Source organism: Carlito syrichta, unplaced genomic scaffold, assembly GCF_000164805.1.
Source record: "Carlito syrichta isolate Samal-C Ts95f unplaced genomic scaffold, Tarsius_syrichta-2.0.1 Scaffold316346, whole genome shotgun sequence".
NCBI lineage: Eukaryota > Metazoa > Chordata > Mammalia > Primates > Tarsiidae > Carlito > Carlito syrichta.
The window spans coordinates 996,271-1,023,403 of NW_007260442.1; the positions used below are offsets into that span (position 1 = coordinate 996,271).

Here is a 27,133-nt window from a genome sequence, read left to right on the forward strand (position 1 = left end):
AATGCAAACCTTGCCTGTCCTGTGCTCCATTACAATATCCAATGCTTGGCACTTAGAAGCTTACAAACTTTCACTTAATGAAAATAATAAAAGTCATGTGTCCTGCCAGAACCTCCAGTTTGGTAAGTCCCAAACCATTGGTTGCTACTTCCTCCTCATAACTCCCAATTCCAAATTCTCTCTCCACTCGTTCTATCACCCCATAACTAACCAGGGACTGAATCCTGAAGAGTCTATGTGTTTCTGTAGCTCAACATCATTCATTCATGCCTACTGTGTGCCAGGCATTATGCTGGCTATGATGGAAAGTTCCTCTCTTGACTGTCCCTTCTTCTTCATTCTCCCACATCTACCTTGTCTTGAGCATGCGCATCACTTCTGGCTTTGCAGAGAAGTGTTCTATGAACCTCCCCCCAACACCCATCTGTTCTCTACTTGCATCTAGAGCAAAGGTTGGCAAATCATAGCCTAAGGAGCAAATCCAGCCCACTGTCTGTTTTGTAATTAACATGTTATGGGACCATAACCATGCCCATTTGCTACAACAGCAGAGCTGTATAACCATGACAGAGATGGTAAGGGAGAAGGGAAGATAAGTCACTGATGAACTGACAGAGATTTTTCCCTAGGATTTATCTATATCCACCTCTCTGTGTGTCACAAAGAGCTAAAAGATTTGCTTTAAAAATTTGGGCTATTACAGATAAGTAAGATTAACCAGTACTATACTGGTTAATTCCTTGTTCATTTCCCCAACTCTCTCTATCATATTAAGTTTAATTCCCCTATGTTGTGGACTTTTATTGTAAGTCACCTCTAAGTCCTTTTGGCCACCAAAGGGGGAACCACTTTAAAGAAATCAAGCCTTCCATTCCAATCCACTTTGATCAAAGATAACAGAAGTGAAGCTGTTGCCTAATTCATTTGCAAAACTTGCTTTTTATGCAGAGTGGCAGAGTTATAACCTCCAGCACAGAGTTCAAAAACAGATCAAGTTTGAAGCCTGTTATGAGCTAGCTGACCTTGGTGGGTTTTGGACCACTTGGGCCTATTGCCTCATCTGCAGAGTGGGGATAAAATGAGCTACTTCACAAGGTTACTGGGGCATTACATGACAGTATACAAGGAAGTGCCCGGCAGAGTGGCTGGCATGTAGTCAACATATGAAATCCGTACCACCCTCCCCTTCCTTCTCTGGGCGTGCAGCTTCCCAATTCAGACAGGCTTTCTCCAGCTTCTTCTAAGTTACTCTAGGATGGAATGGGACAGGGCATTTGAAACAGCTCTGGGAATTGCCAAAGGAAGACGCCAGAGAGAAACATGAGAGGTGTGCATGTGTGTGTGTGAAGGTACTGTGTGGATGTATGTGTGCATGTTTGTCTTGGCTGCCGTCAATCACCTACAGCTGCACTGACCCACCTGAACCTGCTCTCTTTCCAGTACCAGAAGAGCTGTGCTCGATGTTTCCTCTTAATGGTTTCCACTGTTTGAACAATTTTGTTTGTAACCTCATTCTAACACTATTTATTTCCTTGTTCAAGAATTGCTGGGGCCTTTCCTTACTATCTGTGCATAAAACCCAGACCCTGTCATTGCCTGGCATCTGAGGCCCCCTCAGCCACTCCTCCCTCAAGAAAACCACCTGTGGCTCTGGTTTGCTATTCCCTGGGCAATGCCCATTTTCCTGGCTTTCTGCATTAGTTCATGTGACTGATGTGCACCTCACCCTCAACCACCCTGTCCCCACCTGCCCTTGTTGAAATCTTAGTTGCCATCCAAAGCTCAGCTCCAGTCCAGCTTCTTCCCCAAGCCTTGTCTGATGGTCTGAAAGGCCAGAATAGGGGGTGCTCTTTCCCATGCACTCAGAACACTTTCTTGTCCCTCTTTTAACAGCCCTTATTTCATCCTGCCTGGACTGCTGGGAGCTCCTTGAATGTCCACCCTCCCTCAACTAGACTGTGAACTCCTGCAAACAGAGACCACCCTTAACCCTTAATCCTTCTCAGAGCATCTCATATGGGGCAGCTTGTTAAGTATAAGTTGAACTGATTTGAACATAGAATAGAATATGCAAGGGCCAATGCCTGTCCTGATAGATCACCTGGGCTTTTAGCTGCTCTGGTGTTGGGGGTAGCAGGTGGAATCACAGACAAGAAGCAGGAAAGCCTGGTGGTTGAGGGTAAAGGCTTAGAAGTTGTAACATGATCTTGGGCAAGTCTAGTCCTCATTTTCTCCCCTGTAAGGTGGTGATAAAAATATCTTGCTGGGTGGTTTTCTGACTAAATGAGATAACACAGTGCTTGGCTCACAGCAAGTACTCAGTCCATGGTGGCTGTGAGACCACCAAAACAGATGCAGGGCAAGATGCCTGGGGTTCCTTGGAGCCAAGCAGATTCTTCTGGAAAAGAGGCTTAAGTTTATTCATTATACCTTCACAGTTGTGTTTTCCTCAAACTTGAAAGCTTTGGTCTGTCCATTCTCCAAGTACAGCTTGAGCACGTTGGGCATACACAGCAGAGAATTACCCTGGAAAACACAAGAGTATTGTGTCGTTGTCATACCCTTCCTGTCCTAGGTGTGACAAATCCTTTGCTGCCTGGCCCTGCCTGATTTGGTGAGCAAGATCCTTCCTAACCTCACCATGTCAGGGACTGTTTCTTGGCATTTGGGAATTTCTCCAGTGGGCAGGCATGTTTTGTCAAGGCATACCCATGAGAACTGTTAGATATGACAAATGGTGGAGAAGAGCGAGTCCTGCCATGAGCACAGAGATATCACTGCAATGTCTCACAACCATCAGCTAACATTTCACTGCTGGTCGCCACCCTTATGGGATGCAATTTGGCAAGTCAGATGACTGGCATGCACACTGTCTAAAATAGGCCTTTCTGGGATTCTTGGACCCTGTCTTTGGGGCTGGGGTGGAACACTCTCTAAGAGCCTCTCCCACCCCCATTGTATTGCTGCATCTCCTGTAGTGAAACATCACCAAAGGCAGAGGGATGCTCTCCACCTCTACCCACCCCCAACATGTGTAGTCTTCTCAGAGACTCTGCTGCTCGTAGAGGGCTTTATGGGAAGAAAGCACAGGACTGGTCTGTGTTTGGGGACCTATACCAGCCAGAATCCTGGGTGGAGCAGGGCAGGGCTTGGGAGAACCCCCCAACTCCCATAAGAAGTGACCTCTGAGTACCTAACTGCAAATACAAAGGGCCCTGGGGGCTGGTGTCCTTCGGAAGCATGGAGAGATTCTAGAGTCCCCAAGATTTGAGCTAGAATTGCCCCCAGCACTAATCTTTACAAAGAGTTTACATGTAGAGTCCACCTGGGTAAAAAAGGTTATCATCTTTTTTCAAAAAAGTTAACAGGCTTTTCAGATGAGACTCTTAAGTCTTCTAAATATAAAGGTGCTTGTATCTTCTAAGCAAGACTCACAACCACCACTCTCCATAACTTTTTTTTTTTAACCACAGTATTTTTATGAAGGAAAAAGAAAGATGTTCATATTCCGGTGCCATTTCACACTCCATAAGGATGAGAGATTTCACTCTGCTGTCTTCCCACTTCTCTGGCTTTGGATGTTTAGAAATCTTAATTTTTGGATTTCCCAAGTGGGCAATTTTTTCCCTTGGTACTTTTTTTATGTGTGATTATAAAGTTTTTCAAAAAATACATCCATAACAGCATCGCCTAATGATCACCATTTACTTCTTTCAATTTTTGTCTACACCTGTAAATAGTTTTTAGAGAACTGTAATAATATGCACAATTCTATGTTCACTTTCTATCCAATACACATTTCATAAACAATTTTTCTGTGGGCTTAATGTTTATAGCTATAATGGATTTACACTATTTTATTGAGTTGAAATATCAGAATTGATTTAACTATTCCTCTGTCCTAGACATCTAGCTTCTTTCCATTTGGGAAGAGTTACTTTAAATATTGATACTGTGGAGCTCTTTAAATATATGAATTTTTGTACTTAAATTATTTTACAGACTACATTAATAAGAATGCAATCTCTGGGTTACTTTTGTTGTTGTTGTTTTTGTTTTTGTTTTGAGTTGGAGTCTTACTCCATTGCCCAAGCTGGAGTGCAGTGGCACGCTCACGGCCACCCCAGTGTCAACCTGCTGGGCTCCAGCGATTCTTCTGCCTCAGCCTTTGTAGCTGGAACTATGGGCGTGTGCTACCACTCCCGGCTAATTTTTTTTATTTATTATAGAGATGAGGTCTCACCAAGTTGCCCAGGCTGTTCTCAAACCCATGGGCTCAGGCAATCTCCTCACCTCGGCCTTCCAAAGTGCTGGGATTACAGGCTTTGAGCCACTGCGCCTGGCCTCTGGGCTACTTTTTATTATAGATATTAAGTTTTTCTTTTCCATTCAAAGAAAGTGTAAGCCAATTTACAAAGCCACCAGTTAGTGCAGCACTACAATTACTTTCTCCGTATCAGGGTTTACATTTTTTTTTCTCTATTTGTACTCATTTACTGAGTATAAAGTGTCATTTTTAAAAATACTTTCCTTTGCCTTTCTTAAACTGTGAGGAAAGTTAAACATATTTCAAATGTTGGTTTACTATTTCAGATCCTTCTAGAGTAACTGTGCATCCTGAGACAATCTTCTCATGTTCCAGGGGGAAAAGTTTAACCACCAATTTTCTCATCTTTTACACCCTTGAAGGGATGAATAGGCAGGTCATGATGATGAGCTCTCACTGGGTTTGCCATCTCTGCCTTGTGTGACTGATGCAAAGTCACATAAATTCCCCATAGTGACCCAACCTGCAAGTCTTCCCAGAAGCATCCTTTTAGAACCCTAATCCTCTAAACACCCCACCCCCACCCCACCAAAACGGTAAACCAATTTTCTAACCAGTTTATGTCAAAACTTGTCTTTATCTTGTCCTCTCAGCATAGACACCAGAAAATGAGAAGTCATGGCCATTGTAGCAAATCATCAATCCAGTGACCTGGTCCATACCTGTAGCACCATTACTCTCTACCTATCCTTCTAGTTGGTTCGTACCCCATCAGTCATCATTGTGCATGACTCTTGAAAACACATGTTGAATTACTTAATTTTCTAAAGCTGTTCAATCTATTTTTACAAACATGGACACACTGAGACTCCGATATTGCTGATTGACAGTTCTTTCCTGATTCATGCATTAGGCTTCCCACTGATCCCTTCCTGAACAAATCCACCTTTCTCTCTCAGGTCTAACTGAGGGCGTGCTCTGTTAATTAGCAAAACAGGTAGAAAAATAAGGGCTCTGTAGATGTGGACCAGGTCCCCTGAATTCTTTGATAAAATGGCTATGAACACTCCCCTCTCCCTGCCATTGACTACTATCTATGGCAAAAAAACAAAAAAAGCAAAAGAAAACAAAAAAACAGATAAGGACAAGTTTTTACTAGAAAGTTTCAAAATCTAGTAGTAATTGCTAAATTCAGAATGGCAATGGTTACACTGGGGGAAACATGTAAATTATAAATGTGCCTTTTAGCCAACACTCCACATTAAAATCAAACTCTAGCCAACATTTTCCCTTTACAAATTTGTCTTCTGAACCCCCAACCCTAGATCTCTCCATAGCAAAAGGTTGAGGCAGCATGTCATAGTGAAAAACCAAATAACTAAAGTCACATAGACCTGAGAGCCTGTATTTTCTACTGTGTGATCTTAGAGGTTAAGTCTCTTCATCTCTCTAAGCTTCTGCTTCCTCTTTTGTTAAAATACCTGCTTTAAAGGGTATTGTGATGACCAAGGATCACGTACACAAAGAAAAACAATCCCTACCACCACCATTACGATTATCAATATATTATTATTCAGAAGGAATAATAAATTTGAGGATTCATAAGGAGATGCTAACTAGTAGAATCTGTGGAAATTTCAGTGGGCAGGAGAATGGAGTTGCAGAAGAACAGAGAGCCATGCCCAGTGCTTTTCTCCCCAGTCCCCACACATGGCCCAGAGATCCTACCAAACTCTCTCATATCTGCAGACATCTGACAGAGGGTGCACAAAGCTGCTAGCACTGACTCAGTTGCTAGCACTAACTTTCTCCGTGCTGAGGGATGCAGCATTTCAGGGAGTTAAATGCCAGAAGGCAGCTCGCCAGCTTCATAAAAAGTAATTGCAATCCCCTGACTAGTGACGCACCTGGCTGTGTCCACTGATGAGTACTTCCTCAGCAAAGTGTACCTTCACAGGGTTGGTCTTCAGTCTGGCTCTCTTCTCCTCAGTCAGGAAGGATGATTTAGGGACTCCCTGAAAAACATTAACATGACACATTTTAGAACAGTGCTTTCATAAGAGTCATGTACATCTTCTCATTTCTTAAAAACAAAACCAAAAACTTTGACAGCTGTTGCAGGCTCAATTTAAACCCTGCAGAAAAGGATGATATCCCATTAAAGATCTACTTTGATAAAACCTAGGGATCCCAAGCCAGGCAATGTGTCTGAGAATAGCTGAGAATTCAACATGGTAGCAAAACGGCTGTGGTATGATGAAGATGAGGAGAATGGGCCTGTGAGCCAGCAGACCTGAATTCCAACCCAAGTTCTGCTACTCAATAGTTGTGAGCACTCCTTGAACACAGATTCTTATGAAAGAAAACCAGGTGTGTATGTGTGCACGCGTGTACGCATGCACATGTGTGTGCATGTGTGTGTGAAACAAAACAAAATAACTCTGTGTGACTTTGGCCAAGTCCTTGCCCCTCTCTGGCCTTCCCAGCTGTACAGTGTGGGAGTTAGGTCTCCCTGGAGCTCTGACCCTTGTGATTTATCCTTGACCCTCCCTATGCTCTTATCTTTTGGGTAGGGGACCCTCTTTTCACAGAGGAAAAAAAGAGTCATCAAAAGTTGGTATGAGCATATAGTGAAGCCCTTGAACTAGACTATATCAGGCCAAATTGTGACACTTGAAGAAGAGCATCTAGACCAACAGGTTGTGATCTTCCTGGATGAAATCCTGATACATTATTTCCCAGCCGAGCATCCCATGTTCCCTTGGTCTGGATAGGCTAACCTCCAGAATGTTTAGATGTATAAGACTACCTAGATGGAACTCTAAGCCAAATTTTGTGAAGCTGAAAGCAGAGATACACAACAGCAGTCAAGGAAACTTCGGGAGATGATGCGCATAGACTCAGATGTCAATATGCCAAGGCTATGAAGTACATGAAATGAACAAGTCGTCCTGAAATGTTAATGCAAGAAGATACACGTGATATTATGATTAACTAGAACCTTGATGTGACAGGATTCATGACTATGATTCAGCATCTCAAGTATATAGTTTGCTTTAAAACAAAACAAAACAAAACAAATCTTATAGAAGAAGAGAGGAGAAATTGCCATGTTCCCAGAGAAGACATGCACCTGTAGAAATTACTGGTCTTACAACCAGAAAAGATAGAAAGAACAAGGGAAAGAAAAAGTTATAACCCAAAATTAGTGATGAAACTATCAGATTGCTTTGAATCAGTTTAATACTCTTATGCCAGGTGGATCTAGGGGACTCATGGACCCATTATATGTAACAGCTGGCATCACCCACAGAACAGAGAATGGAAGAAATGTTAGAAGACTTAAGGAGGTCAAATATCAAATTTTCCAGAAAATTAATAGAGGATTCAGGAAAATACATATTGGTAAGCTTGTCATTAATTCTTGGCAAAATCCAAGATAAGAAATGGTCAGAGAGCTTTTAGACAGTGATCACTAATAACCAATATGGAGTTACCAAGAATAAGTCAGAGCCAACCAAGTTCATTTTTCTTTTGAAGATAGGATTCCAGTTTGGTAGACCAGGGTTCTGTGGATATAGTAGTATTCCTTCACTCTTGAAAATCATTGGATAAGGTCTCCTATAATCCCCCTGTGGAAAAGGCCAGATGCAGAGCCATTAGCTGGAATCAAAACTAGTTGACCTATACTCAAAATAGTCCTGATTTCTAACTGAGAAACTCAGGCTCCCTTTGGCTCAATCTTCATCAGTGATGTTTAGCAATGCCTTGGTTGAGGTCAGAGAAAGTGAACTTATCAAACTTGTGAATGATAAAACTGCAAAGTGTCATCAGATATGGGGTGGCAGGAATTTGGGAGGGAAAGGTCAAGAAACTAGGAGTCTAAAAGAGGGGTAACATGGGAAACTTGAGGACCAGGGAAAGCTCATGGATTATAGGCCAATAAATCACCAAGCACATTTCAAAAGGGTATAGAGAGGTAGGGCTATCAAAAGTTGAAGAAAATAGGACTAAGAGAGTGGCCAAAGCAATAGGTACAACCATCACCACACTAAAGACTCAAAGGAATGAGAAATCAGGAGCAGAAGAAAGGAGAGATGCAGAGAGAAAAGGAATCTTCAGAAGGTGACCATTGTTGTCTCTCACTCTAGGAAGAGAAGTCTTGCAAAGGTTAGGCCCAAAGCTGGATTATGCTAAAGAAAATCAGCTGGCCAGGAGCTGGAGGAAGTAGAGGAGACTTGGGAAGAGAAGGTTCCCTTACAGGAAGGGATAATGACTACTGCTGACTGACAACTGTACAAATAAGCCTTTCAGTCCTACAATTCTCTGACTGTAAAATCTCAGCATGCCAGAACACTGGATCAAAGCAACATTATTTGACAGGGATTAATGTGAAGTGTGGCATTAAGGAACCAAAAAATCAATTGCACACGCATGGGATTGGGGGGGCCTCGGTTGGAAGCTATTCATTTGAAACCAGCTCAGTATTTAGTTGGCTGCAAGTTTCACCCAAGTCAACAGTGTGATTGGGCCTGCTGAAATGTTAACCCAATCTTGGGTTTCACTAGCATTCTTGCTGCATGTTGGAAGTGTACCCTCCATTCCTTATGGCACTTGGCATTAGTTGACCATAGGTGGGACTGTGTTCCCTTCTGGTTGCTGCCATTTGGGAGGGTCACCATGAAATTGGAATCTATCCAGAAAGCTATCAGGGAAACAAGAATCCAGAAAAGCACTTTCATAAGGAATGGTTAATGATTTGAAATACACACTTCAAATCTTTGAAGAGTTATTTCATTCAAAGTAGACATGTTCTGAACTAGGACTACGGGGTGGGAGTCACAAGTCATTCTTACATTTGGAGTCACCCAACTATGAAACTGGCTGCTTTGAGAAAGAATGTACTGTCATGAAAATGCCTAACACACTGGCTTCACTGTGGCTGCTACACTTTTATACCTGAACATCAGCTCTGCTACCCTGGGTACCTTAGCATCTAGAATATATTGTAAACCATCTATTTAAGTCCACTCGAGTCACCTAATACTTTTTTCAATGTAATTGAATTATTAGGGAACAGTGGAGCATAACTTGAATTTCACATTTGCTTCTGCACAATTTTGTCTGCAAGAAATGCTAGGTGAACACAGAAAACTGCATCCAACTGAACCAAGATGGGTAGAAATGCACAGAGCACATGAACATACCTCAAACATCTATCAGCTACCTCAACTCACCACATGTAGCATCCTACATGTTCGTGTTTTTCTGTTCTTTTGCACTTGTGAACTTTTCTGTATAAACACTCACTCAACATCCCAAACCTGTCTAAGCATCCTGGTTCAAAATGCCAAGCAGTGCATGCTTAGAGGAAAGCACAAACTGAATGCAAAGACCTTAAACAGAAGTCATCAAATCCTGCAGACCCTTGAGCCATCTAATATTTTAAAGAGACAATTTAAAGGATAGGAGCTACCCATTATTCCAGAACTTCTAAGCTCTCTCCAGGTTCTAAATTAATTCATCAGAGAGCAGCAAATCTAAGCTGATAAAATCTCTTTGTGCATATGTTTGCTGAAGAGTTTATGCTTAAAGGGGCATTGAAAGGGACAAGTTGAAAAACATTTCTCTATCTTTTTGCAAAATTCTCCACCCTTGACTACACACCATCATTTATGAAGACAACAGGGTTGAAGGAGGTAGAATTAATGCTAAGAAATGTGGATCTGGAGTCTGGAAAACAAGCCAGCTTCACTGATTTCTGTAGGTGAGGCAATGGATGTGTGGCCCACAGTGTCCTTATCTGTAAAAGGGGGATAATGTGTGTATGCTTCTTATGGGATTTTCTTTTGGTGCAAACGTAATAAGACATTAATTACTGGCATTAATATTATTGCAAATAATTAATACATTATAGACAGCTAATATAGACAATATAGATCTACAAAATTAAACCAAAACTTTTTTTCCATAAAATCCCATGTCTTCGAGAAGAAGTACTTAATATTCCCAACTTTGGATTTTTATAATTCCTAATCAATTTCAAATCATTTGAGGACTCCAAGAATGTACCATGACAACAACAATGAGCCTTCTTGTTACAGCAAGACATATATGATCATTTTGCAATGTTTCTAAAATGCTTCAGGAAACTTCTCGTGAAACTTCTCGTGTCCCAGGAGTGGACAAGCCAATATTTAGGGCATTTCTCAGAAGTACTGACAGTCATAAATTGGGCTATTACTGGTTCTCCTCAGGGACCTCATTCATATACCACCCCCTCCCCCTCCTAGAAACATTGTAAGAATCTCAGGAGTAATACTGGACACGTACAATTTTCATCTCTCTACACTTTTTTCTTTTTAAAGGATACAGGATATGTTGTTTCCCTCTCTCCTTACATAACAAGTATTTTATTTTGCTCATTTCTTAGAAACAGATTAAGAAAACAAACCAAAAAACTACCTAATTAAGGTGAAGATGTTCTCCATTGAGATGATAATCAGTTAAATAAAAAGAACATCCTTAACACCTGCCAGACCACTTATACTGATTAGTTTTTCTTGTTTGTATATTGGTTTTACATTATTTCATAGACAAATTCTGTTTAGAAGAATCTCCATTTATTTGTGCATAAAACACTTGGTCTATCATATTTATGGCAAACATTTTAATTCAAATTTGGTGGTTTTTTTCCTATTCTATTTCTAAGAAATAAAAACAAAAGATAACACTTGTCAAATACAGAAAGGAGACAATTTCTTTGCTTTTTAGTGTTGTGAGGTGTTTAGACCACAGAAGTTTTATATTTTCACCTAATCAAATCATTGTTTGTTCTAATAAGCTTCCTCCCACTCCCCCTATGTTTAGGAAATCTTTCTACAATCTATGAACAGACAGACACGCATGCAAATTGTTTACATTTTTATCGTTTGTTTTTTATATTAAAATTCTTTAACATCCAATGGTGTGAGGTGATACTGTAGTTTTTCCAAATAACTTAAAGAAATACCCAAGGATGGTTTCTTGAATAACTGTCTTTTCTCCCACTTATTTGGAATGCTACTTTTTCACATACTAAATTCTTATACTAGAATCTATTCTTGAACTATTGGATTACACTGATATGTTTGACATTTCACTAATATCATATTGTTTTAATCATTATAGTTTTATTACTTTTAAAATGTGCATATCAAGGCCATTCTCATTATCTTTTTTTTTTTTTTTTTTGATTTGGAGTCTCACTCTGTCATCCTGTTGGGAGCCAGCCACAGAGGCCCACTGAGCATTAGGGATCAGGGAGGGCCATGGACCCCGAGACCACTAGGTTGTGTTCGGGAGCCATTGACCCCATTTTCCTCCTCCTTTTACCATGTAGCGCAAATAACCTAAAGGAACTCTGCTGATCTGAGTTGAAGGCTCTGTGACGGTGACAGGCATGGCTCACTCCAGAAACTCATTGTTCCTGTTTCCCATAAACTGCAGTTTCGGCTTAGGTATTAGATATAATTCAAACTCAGGTCACATTTGGGAGCCTTTTACACGGTACAAGCCTCTTTATAAGATTTTAAAGTATATTTGTATTATGGTATATACTTATGGAGAGCGGTTTTCAGCTTTAGACGGTATAGATGATTATCTGGAGTTACCAGAAATGGCCCAGCACAAACTTTGGGCTGGGCCGCATTCCTGAGGGCCCAGCGCATACTTTGGACTGGGCTGCATTCTTTTAGGCCGGCTTTAGCAACAGTTAGTGTAGGGTTTTTCTACCTATTATAGAAATTGAATTAATTTTATTCATAGAAAGTATTGTAGAATAGGGCATGCTAACATCAGGGAATCATGTTAGTTCAAGCATGATCAATCATGATATTTTGAGGTTTAATAAGAATATAGTTAACTTTAGAAATTTCATTGTCTCCATTTTCTACTATTGTGGTTTTGGCCTTAGTACATTTACAGTTTATATTTGGGTTTTATTTTTAGAAGCTTTGTTGCTGATGATCAGCTTTATATATTAGGATCAGGAATTAGAAACTTTCATAGAAATTTGTTAGGAGATTGTAGTCTATTGTTCCAAAAAGTGGCCCACCGTGAACCTTGGACTGGGCCACATCCTGTAGAGCCCAGCGTGATCTTTGGACTGGGCAACATTCTTTAGGAATTGGTTTAAGCTATAATTAAGAGCTTCTGTAGCATTGTGTAAGTAGTATTAGCATAGAATAGAAAGGTAATAAAATTTAAGTTAGTCATCATGGGTGTTGTGTGCACATGAGCTTTAGAAGTTATTGATTATTAGAACAACATGATGCTAGTAGCATTGCTTTTGAAGAACATTAACTAGCATAGGGAACAATAAGACAATTTTGCAGTTTGTCCTTCCTCATACCTGAGAAAACATCTAGTGGGTGGGGGATGCCCCTCATCCACCTGGCTTTGTGTTCACGTGAAAATCTTGTGATTTTGCCTGTGAAATTTTAGGATAAAAGGCTTACGGTTTGTCCCATTAAATCGGCTTCTGCACTAGACAGAGTCCAGTCTCTTTCTTTCTCCCTCCATCTCTTTTTTTCTCTTTCTTTCTCCAGAATAATCACCGACGCTGCCACACCTTCCAAGGGACCTCCTAATCTCTCTGCAGGGGTCGCCCCCCCCCCCCCGCATCATCCAGACTGGAGTGCAGTGGCACGCTCCCGGCCACCACAGCCTCAACCTGTTGGGCTCCAGCAATCCTTCCGCCTTCCAAGTACCTGGAACTACAGGCATGCACTACCATGCCTGGCTAATTTTTGATTTATTGTAGAGATGAGGTCTCGCCAAGTTGCCCAGGCAGGTCTTGAACCGTGGGCTCAGGAAATCCACTCACTTTAGCCTCCCAAAGCGCTGGGATTACAGGCTGAGCCACCGAGCCTGGCTTCTCATTACCCTTTTTTAAAAATATTTTCTTGGTAAGTCTCACTCTGATATTCTTTGTTAAAATTCAAATGAAAGTCTTGTAAGAGTTTGCTTGAATTTGCATTAAATATAGATATTAACGTGAGAATAACTGATGTATGAATAACACTTAGTCTTCCATCAAGGAAGTATTCCCTCTTATGTTCAATAACTTTTTTGCAATCTTCAGTAATATTCTAGTTTCCTTCACAGAAAGCCTAGATATTTCTTTTCCTTAGGGTTTCCTATTTTATAATTAACTTGCTTTAAATAAATAGCTCTTGAATTTATCAGCTTTACAATCTTTCTGTTCTCCAGAGCACCATTTAGATTTTAATTTTTATTATTTTATTTATTCTGCTCTGTTTTATTAATTTTTTTCTTCTAACTTTTGCACTGAATATTTAAATGATTTATTTCCTTATTAAACAATAAAAACACTTAAGGCTATGAATTTTACTCTGAATATAGCTTCAACTGCACATAATTATTTTCAGAAATACAGTTCTAATTTTCAATTACATTATAAACATTCTATAATGGTAGTTTTGCTTTTCTATTTGACTCCATTTTTACTTAGGAAGCTGCATTTTTATTTCCAAATGGCTGGGTAGTTTTAATTAAATTTTTGATCATTATTAGTTTCTATTTTATTACACTCAGGAACAGGGACCTACACAGTTTTTCATTTGGGAAATTTATTGAGTTTTCTTGGTAGCCTGGTATATGGTCAATTAAATTCATTTATTAAATGCATTATCAAAATTCTCTATGCCCCATTTGTGTGTGTGTGTGTGTGTGTGTGTGTGTTTATTTGTGGCCAAGGCTAAGAGGTAGTATTAAAGTCTCTCACAGTGAAAATTTTCTGCCAACTTTTCTTCCTTGGTAGTTTTTCCTCTTACAGTTTGTTTACATACTTTTCCCTGAATAATATATACAGGCCTCCTTGGCCTGAGGTGGTTTAAGATCACTCCTTCCTTCCTCCTTGTGGATCAGCTATGCCATACCTTGCCTTGTGGTAAGCCTGAGAGCTGATGAAATACTTTCACACTCAACCCTTCATTTGGTTCTCATAACAAACCATCAGGTAGACAAGGCAGTTACTGCCATCATCACTATTTCACAGAAGTGAAAACTGAAACGAAACAACTTGCCCAAAGTCACACCACTCAAACCTGTCTTGAAACTCTTAGTCTAGTGCCCTTTTCATCACCCTACTCTGCATAAGCTGAGGTTGTCTCCTTAGCTGGACCACAAATCCTTTAGGCCCGGACTACATTTGTTTCCTTCACAGTCCTTGCATACAGGAGGTCTTCAGACAATGTTGACTAACTGGTCACCCACTGCCTGGCAGCTGTCACCCTCTGCCCCTTGCCTTTTCTGCTTATTTTCTGAGGTCCATACTCTGGGGGTACGGGGTCTTAGTGCCAAGAATGGTGAAACAAACACACAGGACATAGAAAGAGATTTACCGACGTGCAGCGAACAACTGTGATTGAAAGAGTTTCTTCAGCGTCCCTAAAAAAAGAAAGAATAAAGACAAAGATATTTAGTCATTCTGTGTGATACAGATGCACACTCACATGCATGCATGTGGGGTGTGTGTGTGTGCGTGTGTGTGTGTGTGTGAATGTATATCTGTTAGGGTCAAAAAGACTGGCAGAATTATGATAAAGCAGCCTCTTTGGACTCAGCATCTCTAGGTCAGCAAAAGTAAGAAGGATATTGGAGAAAGCAGGAGTCTGCAAAAGAACTTAAGCTGGTCCAGAGAGCTGCTCTACCATGAGGGAATCTTCAGACATTCACCACTACCATCGAGTCTACAGGAACAGCCACTCAGGCACTTAGCCTTAATTTAGTCTAAAACAATGGAGAACTCATCCAGTAGATACTAGCTAGATTTACATCCAAAAAATAAGAGAAAACATGGCAATAAGACAGATAACACAGGTTGCTAACTATAGGAAACAGGCTAAGCATTTCACTAAATAGAATGAATGTCTGTGAATAACATTCATTAGATAAAAGCCAAAGAGTTTATTGTGTTTGGGCACACACAGTTTATGAGGAGCCCAATCATATCATCAAGATACTAAACATTTCTGCCTTGCATTATCTCTTAGATTTCAAACGTGATCAAATCAACCAGATCACAGCCCAACCTACACTTTATATTAGCCGACAGAACAGAGAAATTGAATCCTACTCTCCTTTTTCTTTGCCATTGCTACATAGAAAAGCTGTTTGCAAAACAATTTCATTTGACTTTTTACAATATGAACATTTAGGCCAATTGCTGTTGATGTGTTATTCCCTCAAGTGGATAAACTCAAACTGAGATTTCTAAGTGTCTGGGGACTGGTTCTTTTTCATTTTAAATGAGAACAGATCTTTTCTGAGATAAATCACAATAAACCAAGGTGCAAGTGCTCTCAAAAGGACATTTGGGCCTCACGGATATTTGGAGGCATTGGAGAGGCTTTCTTGGCATTGTTGTTGTGTCATTTTGTTTTGCTTTGTGTTTTTTCCCTTCACAAGTGACAATGAATAATACATGCTGCTTTTAGACACTGGGAGCTAAGCTAGTCCTGGGATTTTGTCGTGCAAAATATGGCAGAGGGCATAGATGCACAGCACACCTCAAGTCACGCATCCCTCCCTGCTCGGAAATCTTTGGTGGATCATCTTTCAGGAGGAGAATGTTGGCATTCCAGACCTCCTGTCATTTCCCAGAACTTTTCTCTAGGCAAACTGAACTGCTCAGCACTCCCTACTTCCCATTCTGTTGCTACTGCTTATCCCTTTGCCTGGATTACCCCTCACCTTCATCTTGGTGAGTCATATTCTACCCAGCATTAAAGATACAGATGAAATACTTCTGGACCTTTCCTTGTTTTATCAACCTACAACTTCCTTCCAAGCTGTAGGAATCTCCAAAATTTACAATTCCTTTTCTCCGCTTCTCTTGATGCAGTGTCTGCCCTCAATCTCAGAGGGTGTGCACGATTTGTACCTGCACTACCAGCCTGTGAGCATCCCGGGGAGCAGAGTCTATTTTTCTGACGGGGTTCTTTGCCCAGAGTGAGTGCTTGGTGAATAGAAAGGGGTTAAATGTTACCCAGGTCAGGCGCAATAGCTCATGCCTGTAATCTCAGCACTTTGGGAAGCAGAGGTGAAAGGATTGCCTGAGTCCAGGGGTTCAAGACCAGCCTGAGCAACTTGGCAAGATCTCGTCTCTACAATAGATCAAAAAATTAGCTGGGTGTGGTTCTGGCTATTTGGAAGGCTGGGGGGAAGGATTGTCTGAGACTAGTAGGTTGAGGCTGCAGTGGCCATGAGCGTGCCACTGCACTCCAGTCTGGGCAACAAAGACTCCTATTCAAAAATAAAAACAAAAAAGTTACCCAAGCACACAAATTCAGGTGTACCGCTTAAAATTATAATATGTTTGTTTATTAGTCAGAGTTTGATCTGGCATGACCGAAATATTAGTACTACTGAAAATCTAAAATCCATTTGCTAAAAGCAACCACATTTGAGAAAACAGCTCCATAAAACTGAGAAAGCAAACTTCATGATTTCCATAATAGTATCTTATTTTTAAATGAAATCATCAAGTCCTTTCCTGGTTGCCCCACCCACTCAACTTATTCTGAAACAATACTGGGCTTGGTTGAAGGAATTCTGTTTTCTACATTTTGATAGATTCTCTGTAAATCTTAAATTAAACTGTGTGTGTATGTCTCCACAGTGAGACTGTGCTTCCTGAGGGTGAAGACTGCATCCTGTATCTTCATTTTCTCTTGCTCTCACTTTGTAGTTATTACTATTCAGTGTGTGTTGTACACTGACTGAATGATACACCCTCGGTAATACCACCCAAGCCAGCTATGATGGTATGTGCCTGTCGTTCCAGCTACTCAGGAGGGTGAATCATCGGAGCCCAAGTTTGAGGCCACCCTGGCTAACATGGTAAGACCCCCTAACACACACACACACATACACACACACACACACACACACACACACACACACACACACACACAAGAAAAAGAAAAAGAAAAAGAGAAAAAGAAATTAATACCACTCCAAAGCCAGATCATCCACTCACAAAAAGATACAAACTAAAGTACATTTGTATCTTTAAGTAGTTTTCACTTTATTTCTCATCTCTCTTTATATTAGTCATCAGTGTTGATTGAAAAATCTAAAAGTCAAAACCTGCATGTGCCTAAAAAAATGTCTGCTAGTCCTCCTCACTCCTATCACTGACATTTCTCCATCTTAAAGCCAGGTTGCTAATTCCCAATGCAAACCATGTTCACTCATTCAGCTGAGTATCCACTGAGCCCTAGTCTCAGGAGATCATGGTTTAAGTAGAAGGAGAGGCATGTGGCCAGGTGCGGTGGTTCAAGCCTGTAATCTCAGCACTTTGGGAGGCTGAGGTGAGAGGATTGCCTGAGTCCAGGGGCTCGAGACCAACCTGGACAACTTGTTGAGACCTCATCTCTATAATAAATCAAAAATTAGCCAGGTATGGTGGCACATGCTTTTAGTTCCAGCTACTTGGAAGGTTGAGGTAGAAGGATTGCCTGAGCCCAGCAGGTTGAGGCTGCAGTGGCTGTGAGTGTGCCAATGCACTCCAGCTTGGGCAACAGAGTGAGTCTTCAACTCAAAAAAAAAAAGGAAAAGAAAAAGAGAGGTGTTTACATAAATCACAATGGCGCCAGGTAGAAGGTAGAAGGTGCTGTATCAGTGAAACTCCATATGCACCACCCGGGCTGCAGCTGCAAGAACACTTCAGAAGAGACATCAAAAGGGTTAAAGAGGAACAAGCAGATTTGGCATCAACTAAGTTCAGTTTCTGGCATGTGTTACAACAAGCCTGTGATCCTTAGAGGACAGGGCCTATGCATTATTATAATTATGTTTCTGGCAGGGGTTGACAAATAAAGCACTCTCTTCTGTAGGCAGGTGAAAGAACACAGACGGTAACAGCACCACTAAAAAGCCATTTTTTTTTTTTTTTTGAGTTGGGGTCTCACCTCTGTTGCCCAGGCTTGACTGCAGTGACAAAATCACATCTCACTGCAGTCTCAAACTTCTGGGCTCAAGCAACCTCCTGCCTCAGGCTGCTGGGTAACTGGGACTACAGTGCCACCACACCCAGTTAATGTTTTGAATTTTGTGTAGATATGAGGTCTTGCTTTGTACCAAGGCTGGTCTCAAACTCCTGGGTTGAAGCGATCCTCCCACTTCAGCCTCCCAAAGTGCTGAGTTTACAGGCATGAGCCGCCATACCTGACCTGAAAAGCCATATTAATAGACAGAATTGGAACTTGAAAACGAAGCTGTTCTTGCTGCTTTAAAGGAGACTCGACCTTATAACAATCACGGGACCAGTTATGCCATTCCTGTTGCCCATCTCAGCTTCATGATAATCTGTGCATCCCTGTGAATGATGGAAGACCATTTAATACCTCAGAATATCGACTGCTCGTTCACAGGAAAGGGCTTCAGCGGGCTCATTGTTCATTTGCAGGATCTGATCACCGGGGAAAAGCTTGCCATGAGCGGAACCTCCTGTTGGACAGAAAATAAGTCACTGGTACTTGTGCCAGGAGGGTCTAGACTTTATGTGTCACAGTGGTACAGCTAAATGGCAGCCTGATCCGGTCTCCGGGGCACTAGCTCACCCTCCACCCTCAGCCAGGCTTGCACTCATGTGGATCTTAGTTTTCCGGTTTATAAACCATGAATAATGTACCTATCATCCATCAACTTCAAGGGATGTTAGGAAACTGTCCTGAGAAAGAAAACTAGCAGAAATCTAAATCAACAGAGAGCTGGCTGATGTACCCACTACATACATTTGTCTCTGAAGAACTCTGGTGTGTGTGTGTATGTGTATGCAAGTTGAAATTAATATATTCTAACTAATCCCAGATCTAACATCAATACTCAGCTCAAGTATAAAAACAAACACTAGATTTTCCCAGCCTGCTCCTCTCCTCCCCAGTACAGCCTATATTTCACAAAGATTCAAGAGAAAACAAATCAATAGTGTCTATTATAGTCTGACCAGAAACTCTCCCCAGCTAACAACATGCAGGGTTCAAAGACTTATCCAAATACTTTCACTCACCCTGAGACTGGCTAGGGAACCATGGGTGGGAAAAGCCCTGGCAGAGGCCAGTGGGAGTCTTCAGAGCAGCAAGCGCATCTGGGCTCCCTCCTTCCCAGCACCAACGGAAGGTGCAAAGCCCAAGGCAGAATTAGGTGAGAATCGGGTGTGCCTTTTCTAACTTCCTGGGGTGGAGTTTTCTGCATTTTGTTAGAGGACAGAGAGAAGGGAGGAGAACCAGGGCTATTTCCCCCCACGAAGCCAAACTCCTTTCTCATTTCCCAGTCAGCCCCTACCTGCTGTGACGGCCACCACTGTGAGGGGAAGGCTCTCGGAAATGTGAAATCCATAGTTCTGAAGGAGGGCATCTTTGTCTATCTTTAGTGTGTGCCTCACAGGGGTGAGGGTCTGGCTTGGGTTCCCGGGGGGCCCATCAGCTGCAGAGACTTTAGCCCTGGAAGAGAAGGAGTAGGTGAAAAAGAGAGAGGGAGAATTCCAGTGTGGTCACAAACTGGGTCAGCCCCAGGCATCATGGAGCAAGATGCAGAGCTGAGCAGACACCTACTCTCCTCTTGAGAGGGATAAGACACAAACACCACTAGTTAAAACGCCAAGCAGAACGTAGCATCATGCTCTAAAAGAGAAGTCATGGGACGTTAATGAGCACTCAGAGGAGGGAGAGAGCAGTTTTAACTCTGCAGGGCAGGGAATAGGGAATCAGGAAAGCATCTGCTACCTGGAAGAGGTGGCATTTGAGCCACACCTTGAGAGGTGTCTAGGGTATACCTACACAACCCAGATCCTGGCATGCAGAAGATACTCAATAACTGCTGCTGAATCAATGGATCAATGGATGGATGGATGGATAGACTGACGGAAGGATGGACAGATGAACATTCCAGGCAGGAGGCACTGCTTGGGCAGCGGTACAGGAGAGGAAAATCACAATGAACACGAATGAGATGTCGTTGGGTTTGGATGTTTGATTTTACAGATAGATTGTTTCTCTAGGTATTTTTTTCTTTTGTTTTATGATGAATTTTGCTCTCCTTTAAGCTTTGTAACTGTGAAGAATCCAATATATAATTCCAAATAGCAAGGATACCCTCTATACTAATCTCTAGAAACATATATGTTGTTTATGATCTAAAAGCAGATAAGTTGAAAGTTGTATTTTCTGTGTCTCAAAATCACAAAGCGCGTCACACACTATTTTTATTTTTCATTTGTCTATGGCAAATGACTTTTCCCCTCTAAAAGTCAGTGGTTCTTTCTGAGGAAGGTCAGATAGTGATGGGATGAGGTGTTCATCGTCATTACAAATAACAGAAGTGTGAAGGAGTCACAGTTCCCTTGGGGCTCTGCATTTTAGGTCTATCATTATTCTCATCCATTTACCAAGCACTGTCTGGAACACTGCCGAATGCCACAGAATGCAATTATCTGAAAATCACCTCTCTCTCGTTTAGAATGATCTCAAACTTCAACAAGGATCAGGAAATATGAAAAACTGTCTCATGGAGCCAAAAGGCAAATGATAAGTCCAAGTACAAAGCCTTGTGCACCTTATCCATTGAGAAGCCCCTCAGGCCTTGGCTTAAAGCAGATTTTGGCTCTGTCTGAATGACCCGACCCACACAACTTAGAAGCAGAGGGAGAATTTCTTCTAGGCAGCCATGTGGGTAATTCTGAGAAAGGTTAGCAGACAGACCTAACAAGAGGGAAGAAACAGAAAACTGTGAACAATTACACTGACTAAAACCCTGATTTAAAAAAAAAAAAAAAATCCTTTAAAGCTATGAAAGGGCCTTTCTAAATACAATAAATAATATACTCTATACTGAAAGTCAAAAATCAACATTTGTGTTATTTTAAAAAAGTAACAGGATAAGGATACCCTACACACAACTTCTATTTAATGTAGAAGGGGAAATGTTTATAATAGTTATCAGGAAAGGAAAAACAACAAGAAGAACAAGCATAGGAGTGGAAAAGTACCACCTTTTTTTTTTCTTCCCACAGATGATGACATTCACACAGAAAATGATGAAGAGAATTTCTACTGCTAAAAAATAAGTTTACTGGAGATACAGGATAAAAACATAAAACAGTCACAAAAAGCATTCTACAATTCATTAAAAGCAGATTAACTGAATGTACATTAAGTGCCAGGCATCCTTAATGAGCTAATGCTAACTATCTAGAAAATACCACGAAAGGATTCAAGTAACAAAATTAGTGGTAAGTATTAACTTAATTCAGAGTAAAAGAGATTTACTTAAAGAGAATAATATGACTTTCCTTGAAGCAATAAAGGAAGACACAAGTTATGGCAACAGTTATGGTGGGCTCCTGGTTGGAAAGACTAAATATTGAAAAATAAAAGTAAGTTCTAATTAAATATAGATTTAATGAAAACTCCTTCCTTTTTTTTAAAAGCTTGACAAATTGATGGTACCCATAGCAATAACAACAATAACAATTAGCAACATTTATGAGTACTAACTATATATTAGGGAGTGACCTAACTTATTTTGATAAATATCTCACTCAACCCTCAAAACAAACTTGTGAAGTGGGTATGTTTATATGTTTATCCCTATTTTATAGATAAGGAGACTAAATTCTGCTCTCTTAGATTTTTAACGGGCTTAAAGTGACACAGCTGGGACACAGGTTTCAAATTAGGGTTACTTTCTTCAACAGGCACTATAGTCCAAATTCTAGAGCACTGCTGTCCAAATGAAATATAATGCATGCCACAAATGTATATTTAAGTTTTCTAGTAGCCACATGAAAAAAGAAAAGAAAAAGAAATACATAAAATTAATGTATTAATTTTAATAATATATTTTTACTAAATTCAATATATCCAAAATATCATTTCAATGTGTAATTCATACAAAAATTCTTTTTTTTTTTTTTTTTTTTTTGAGTAGGGGTATTACTCTGTTGCCCAGGCTGGGGTGCAATGGCATAATCACAGTTCACTGTAGCTTCAACCTCCTGACCTCAGGCGATCCTTCTGCCTCAGCCTCCTGAGTAGCTGGGACTACAGGAGTGTGCCACCATACCTGGCTACTTTTTAAATTTTTTTGTAGAGATGAGGTCTTGCTATGTTGCCTAGGCTGGTTTTGAACTCTTGGACTAAAGCAATCCTCTTGTCTTGGCCTCTCAAAGTGCTAGGATTACAGGTGTGAGCTACCACCGCATCTGGCCTCAAAAATTATTGATGAGGTATTTTACACTCTTATTTTCAAATGAAGTCTTTAAAGTCTGGTGTGTATTTTACATTTACAACACATATCAATCTGGACTCTATATTTTCATCAGAGAGTCTTAGATTTCACAAAATTTCCAGTTGAAAAGTAAGTGCTCCTATCAGACAGAGGTAATGATCAAAACTATACGGTGTGACCTTCACCAATGAAACTGAATTCAAATCCTAGAAAATATTTTAAATGTTTTGTCAGTTTCTGAAAACACTAAACACGGGGTACAACATGATCCAGCAATTCCACTCCAGGGTATATCTACCCAAGAGAAATGAAAATATGTGCATACACAAAAACTTGCACATGAATATTTATAGCAGCATTACCCACAACAGTCCAAAAGTGAAAGCAACTCAAATGTCTATTAACTAATGACAGAATGTTTGGCAACAAAAAGCCATGAAATACTGAATACATACTACAACATGAATGAATCTTGAACACATTATGCTAAGTGAAAGCCAGGCACCACCACATATTGTATGATTCCATATATATGAAATATCTAGAACAGGTTAATCTACAGAGACAGAAAGTAGATTAGCGGTTGCCTAGTGCTGGGGAAAGGGAGGTTTGGGAGGAAATGGGGAATCATTGCTAAAAGGTATGGGTTTTCTAAAGGGGCAATGAAAATCTTCCAAAATGGACTCTGGTGATGGTGGTACATCTCTGTGAATACACTGAGTTGTACATTTTAAATGGGTGAATTGTATGGTATGTAAATTACATATCAATAAAGTAATTGAAAATAAGTAAATAGGGCCATTGCCTTGCTAGACTCTGGTGTGGCCATGTGCTCTTTAAGCTATAGCTGTATCCATGCTTCCATCTTTGGCCCCCTCCCCCACCTTGGGGAGGTAAATCTTCTCTCTCCCTTCTCTTTCTCTCTCTAATTTACTTTTAAATAAACTATATTTTTTAATCTAAAAAAAAAAGAAGTAAATCAATTTTAAAAATAGTATTGGGGGAGCTTATAATACAAATATATAAAGAATGGGCATAAATACATATGGTAAATACCCAGATTTCACATGCTCAAAGTAAGTGAATTAACAATTCTCACATGAAGAAGGAAAGCTGATAAATAACAGAAACAATGTACAACCTTATCAATTAAAAAAGCACAACTGAAAGGGCTACAGAGTACAGTTGTATGTCTACTATAGTACCAAATATGAATTTAAAATAATTAGGCCCAAGATGTATTAGCCCTAGGATTAAAGGATGACAGTATAACTTGGCTATTCTATCTCTCTCAGCCTGTAATCCTGTGCTTTGGGAGGTTGAGGTAAGTGGATTGCCTGAGCCTGCGGGTTCGAGACCCACCTGGGCAACTAGGCGAGACCTCATCTCTACAATAAAAAAAAAAAATCAGCCGGGTGTGGTAGTGCGTGCCTGTAATTCCGGCTACTCAGAAGGCTGAGGTGGAAGGATTGCCGGAGCCCAGCAGGTTGAGGCCAAAAAGCCATGAAATACTGATACATGCTACAACATGAATGAATCTTAAACACATTATGCTAAGTCTGGGCGACAGAGTGAGACTCCAACTCAAAAAAAAAAAGGAAAAGAAAAGAAAACAATCGGGGAAATAGTATTATGACTTAAAAATCTGATCATTCTCTTTGACCTTCTGTTACCATTTTGACTGGTATTCCTCAAAGTAATGACCCCAAAGGGAAAAAAATGATACTGCTTATGCTAGACTATGAGTTCCTAGAAGACTAGGGTGGCATCTATTCATTTGGTGTACCTTGTACCTAGCAAAGCTCTAGAACAGAGTATGAGCTCAAAAGACCCTGGCTCTTGAGTATTGAAAAATATCAGTTACAGCTTTTTTTGGAATGGTGGAAAAACTAGATACAATGTAAGAGGGAAGAGATAAACCAAACTTAACAAATTACCCCCAATATTCTACAAAGTATCACAGGCCTACAGCCTTCACACATACAAGGAAACACAGTTCAGAACATGTCCTTCCAGAGCATCCTATAAGCTGTTGTTGAAACTCCCTTCCTAAGTGATAGGGAGGATTATTCTGCTCTCCACAATTCCCTGACACCCACAGAACAAAAGTCAAACTCCTTGACCTTGACCTCACAAACTGTATCTTCAGGCCTCAGTCCCTGACCAGCATCCACCCACCTACTCCCTCTCCCTAGGCCTTCACTCCAGATTAATTTTACCTCCTATGCCAATATTTACCTTTGGCCTTCAGCTCATGCAGCTGTCCCTGCAGGGAAGTATGAGGCCAAGTCAAGGTCCAGCTCAAATGCCACAATCTTCCTTCTCTGATTTTCTAGTTAGACATAATAAGTTCTCTCATCTCAGAGCTCTGACCCTCTCTCAAAGCACCCCAACCTTTATTTAAAGCTATCTAAATCCATGTATCATTATCCTTAGTAGACTGTACATTCCCTAGAAACAGAACCCATGTTTTATTCACCTCTGTATTTCTCACATTGTTAAGTGAAGATCTTTGTTACCGGAAGCATCAGTGCATATTGGGTGAATAAACAAGTAAAATACTGTACATAAACAGCATGGTGGCACTAATATAGTGGTACATCTAATATAACAGCAAAAGGTGAAATGTATATATAGCCACTAATAACAATTTGAATATAAGTAACAGAGTTCAAAATTTGTCATTTTCCTTTATGTTTGCTTAATTTGATACACAGCACAACCCTCTGACTATCGTCCTAATTAGAACTTGTTTTCTCCATGTCCCAGAGTTCAGTAAATGGCATTATGAGGATGATAACTATTGCTCAAGCCAGACTCCTGAAGTCATCCTTGACCTTCCCCTATTCTTGTCCTTCATATCACTCACAACACCAAAAGATCTCTAAAAATGTCTGTTTTCATCTTCACAACCACCATTTTATGCTAGGCCCCCATCGCCAGTCCTACTGACAGATTTCTGCAGTAGTTTCTCATGTATGCTACTTACATTATTTATGCTAGACTGTGAGTTCCTAGAAAACATGGCATCTACACATTTTGTGTCCCTTGTGCCTAGCAAAGTTCTAGAACAGAGTATAAACCGGTGTCTTTGCTTTTCATTCCTGTCTCACCTGAATGATTCTCCATCCAACAGCCAAGCTGACTTTATAAATACAACCCCATTCATCTGTCTCCTCTGAACAGTCTAATCCAAAATGCTGAATATTGGTTAATACAGTCCCTGCCCATCACTGCTGCCTCCAAAGACCCAAGCCATTCATTCTCTTTGATATTTTTGTTCTAGCCAAATGAGTCTTTGAGTTCCACAAACACATTGGCCTTTGGATAAGCTCTTCTCTCTGCCTAGAATAACCCCCATCCTCCAACACACGCACACACACACACACTCTCTCTCTTCTCTTCTCTTTTCTTCTCTTCTCTCTCTCTCTCTCTCTCTCTCTCTCTCAATTTCCCCAACACATCCCACCATGCACTCTACCTGCCCAATTCCTACTCAGTCTTCTGGTTTAGGTGGAAATATCCCCTTCTGCTGAACACACCTACAAACCCCAAAGTCCTCTCTAGACTAGTTTGTGTAGCAAGAACTGCATATTTCTTGTTCCATGTGCTGAACTCAGGGCCATCCATAGAGTAAGGCTTAATAATTGTTTGGGAAACAAAAGAAAGAACGAACCTTACTACAGAGTTTCAATAGAATCCATTTTGATGCTTTTCAAATGGATAGGCTCAGTTATCTGACACTTTCCATTTGGAAGGGTGCATTCCTCAACAATGGTGAACAAATGACATCCCACTGTGTTGACTAATCCCTGAACAGTGTCAGTGGCTTTGACCCAAAGCTGGGTTTGACATTTTCCCCAAAGGCCATGTTCTCACTTTTGTTTGAAAAGGGATCCAGCTAAGTACATGGCCAAACTGTGGCCTCTCCTCATAGAGGACATTTAATATTTGACAGTAAGCTGAAGGAAATGATCTCTGTAACAAAATTTCCTCCTCTGAAGCATATTATAAATATCAAACTAAACACTGAGCTTAGAACATATGCCTGCTGCTATGGTAATGGTTTTAACCATAAATCTGAAGTCATTTCTGGGATCTTACATTGGAAGAACATAAGACCGATAGTTACACTAGTAAAATTCCTGTCAAATAACTGCATCTGAACTAAGGTAGCAGAAAAGACATATTACATTTATCATTAAAACAAACAGTCTCGTGTCAACTAATTCTATGGGTCATAAATTCATATTGAGCTGATCCATAACACTGGAAAGAAAAAATACCAGATGGATACTGATAATGCTTCAAATATTCTCTGGCTTTTTATCTGCTCTCCAATATGTTGTAATATATATTTTACCTCTGTTTTATACAGAGGATTCACCTGCAAGTTCTAGGAGGATGTGAAGAAACTATTTTGAATTTATGTTCAAATACTTTATTATGGGCCGGGCTCGGTGGCTCAGCCTGTAATCCCAGCGCTTTGGGAGGCCGAGGTGAGTGGACTGCCTGAGCCCGCAGGTTCAAAACCCACCTGGGCAACTTGGCAAGACCTCATCTCTACAA

The 27,133-nt window shown here is 40.5% G+C and overlaps 1 protein-coding gene across 1 annotated transcript in view; it reads right to left on the bottom strand.

The window, feature by feature from the left end:
- Positions 1-27,133, bottom strand: part of FRMPD1 (FERM and PDZ domain containing 1) — a 53,273-nt gene that overhangs the window by 18,930 nt on the left and 7,210 nt on the right. Inside the window, exons 2-6 of the mRNA XM_008074142.1 lie at positions 19,622-19,779; positions 18,682-18,784; positions 14,674-14,719; positions 6,175-6,282; positions 2,431-2,526 (exon numbers count right to left, since the gene is read on the bottom strand). Coding sequence (XP_008072333.1) covers positions 2,431-2,526; positions 6,175-6,282; positions 14,674-14,719; positions 18,682-18,784; positions 19,622-19,779 — 511 coding nt within the window. The remainder of the gene's footprint in view (positions 1-2,430; positions 2,527-6,174; positions 6,283-14,673; positions 14,720-18,681; positions 18,785-19,621; positions 19,780-27,133) is intronic.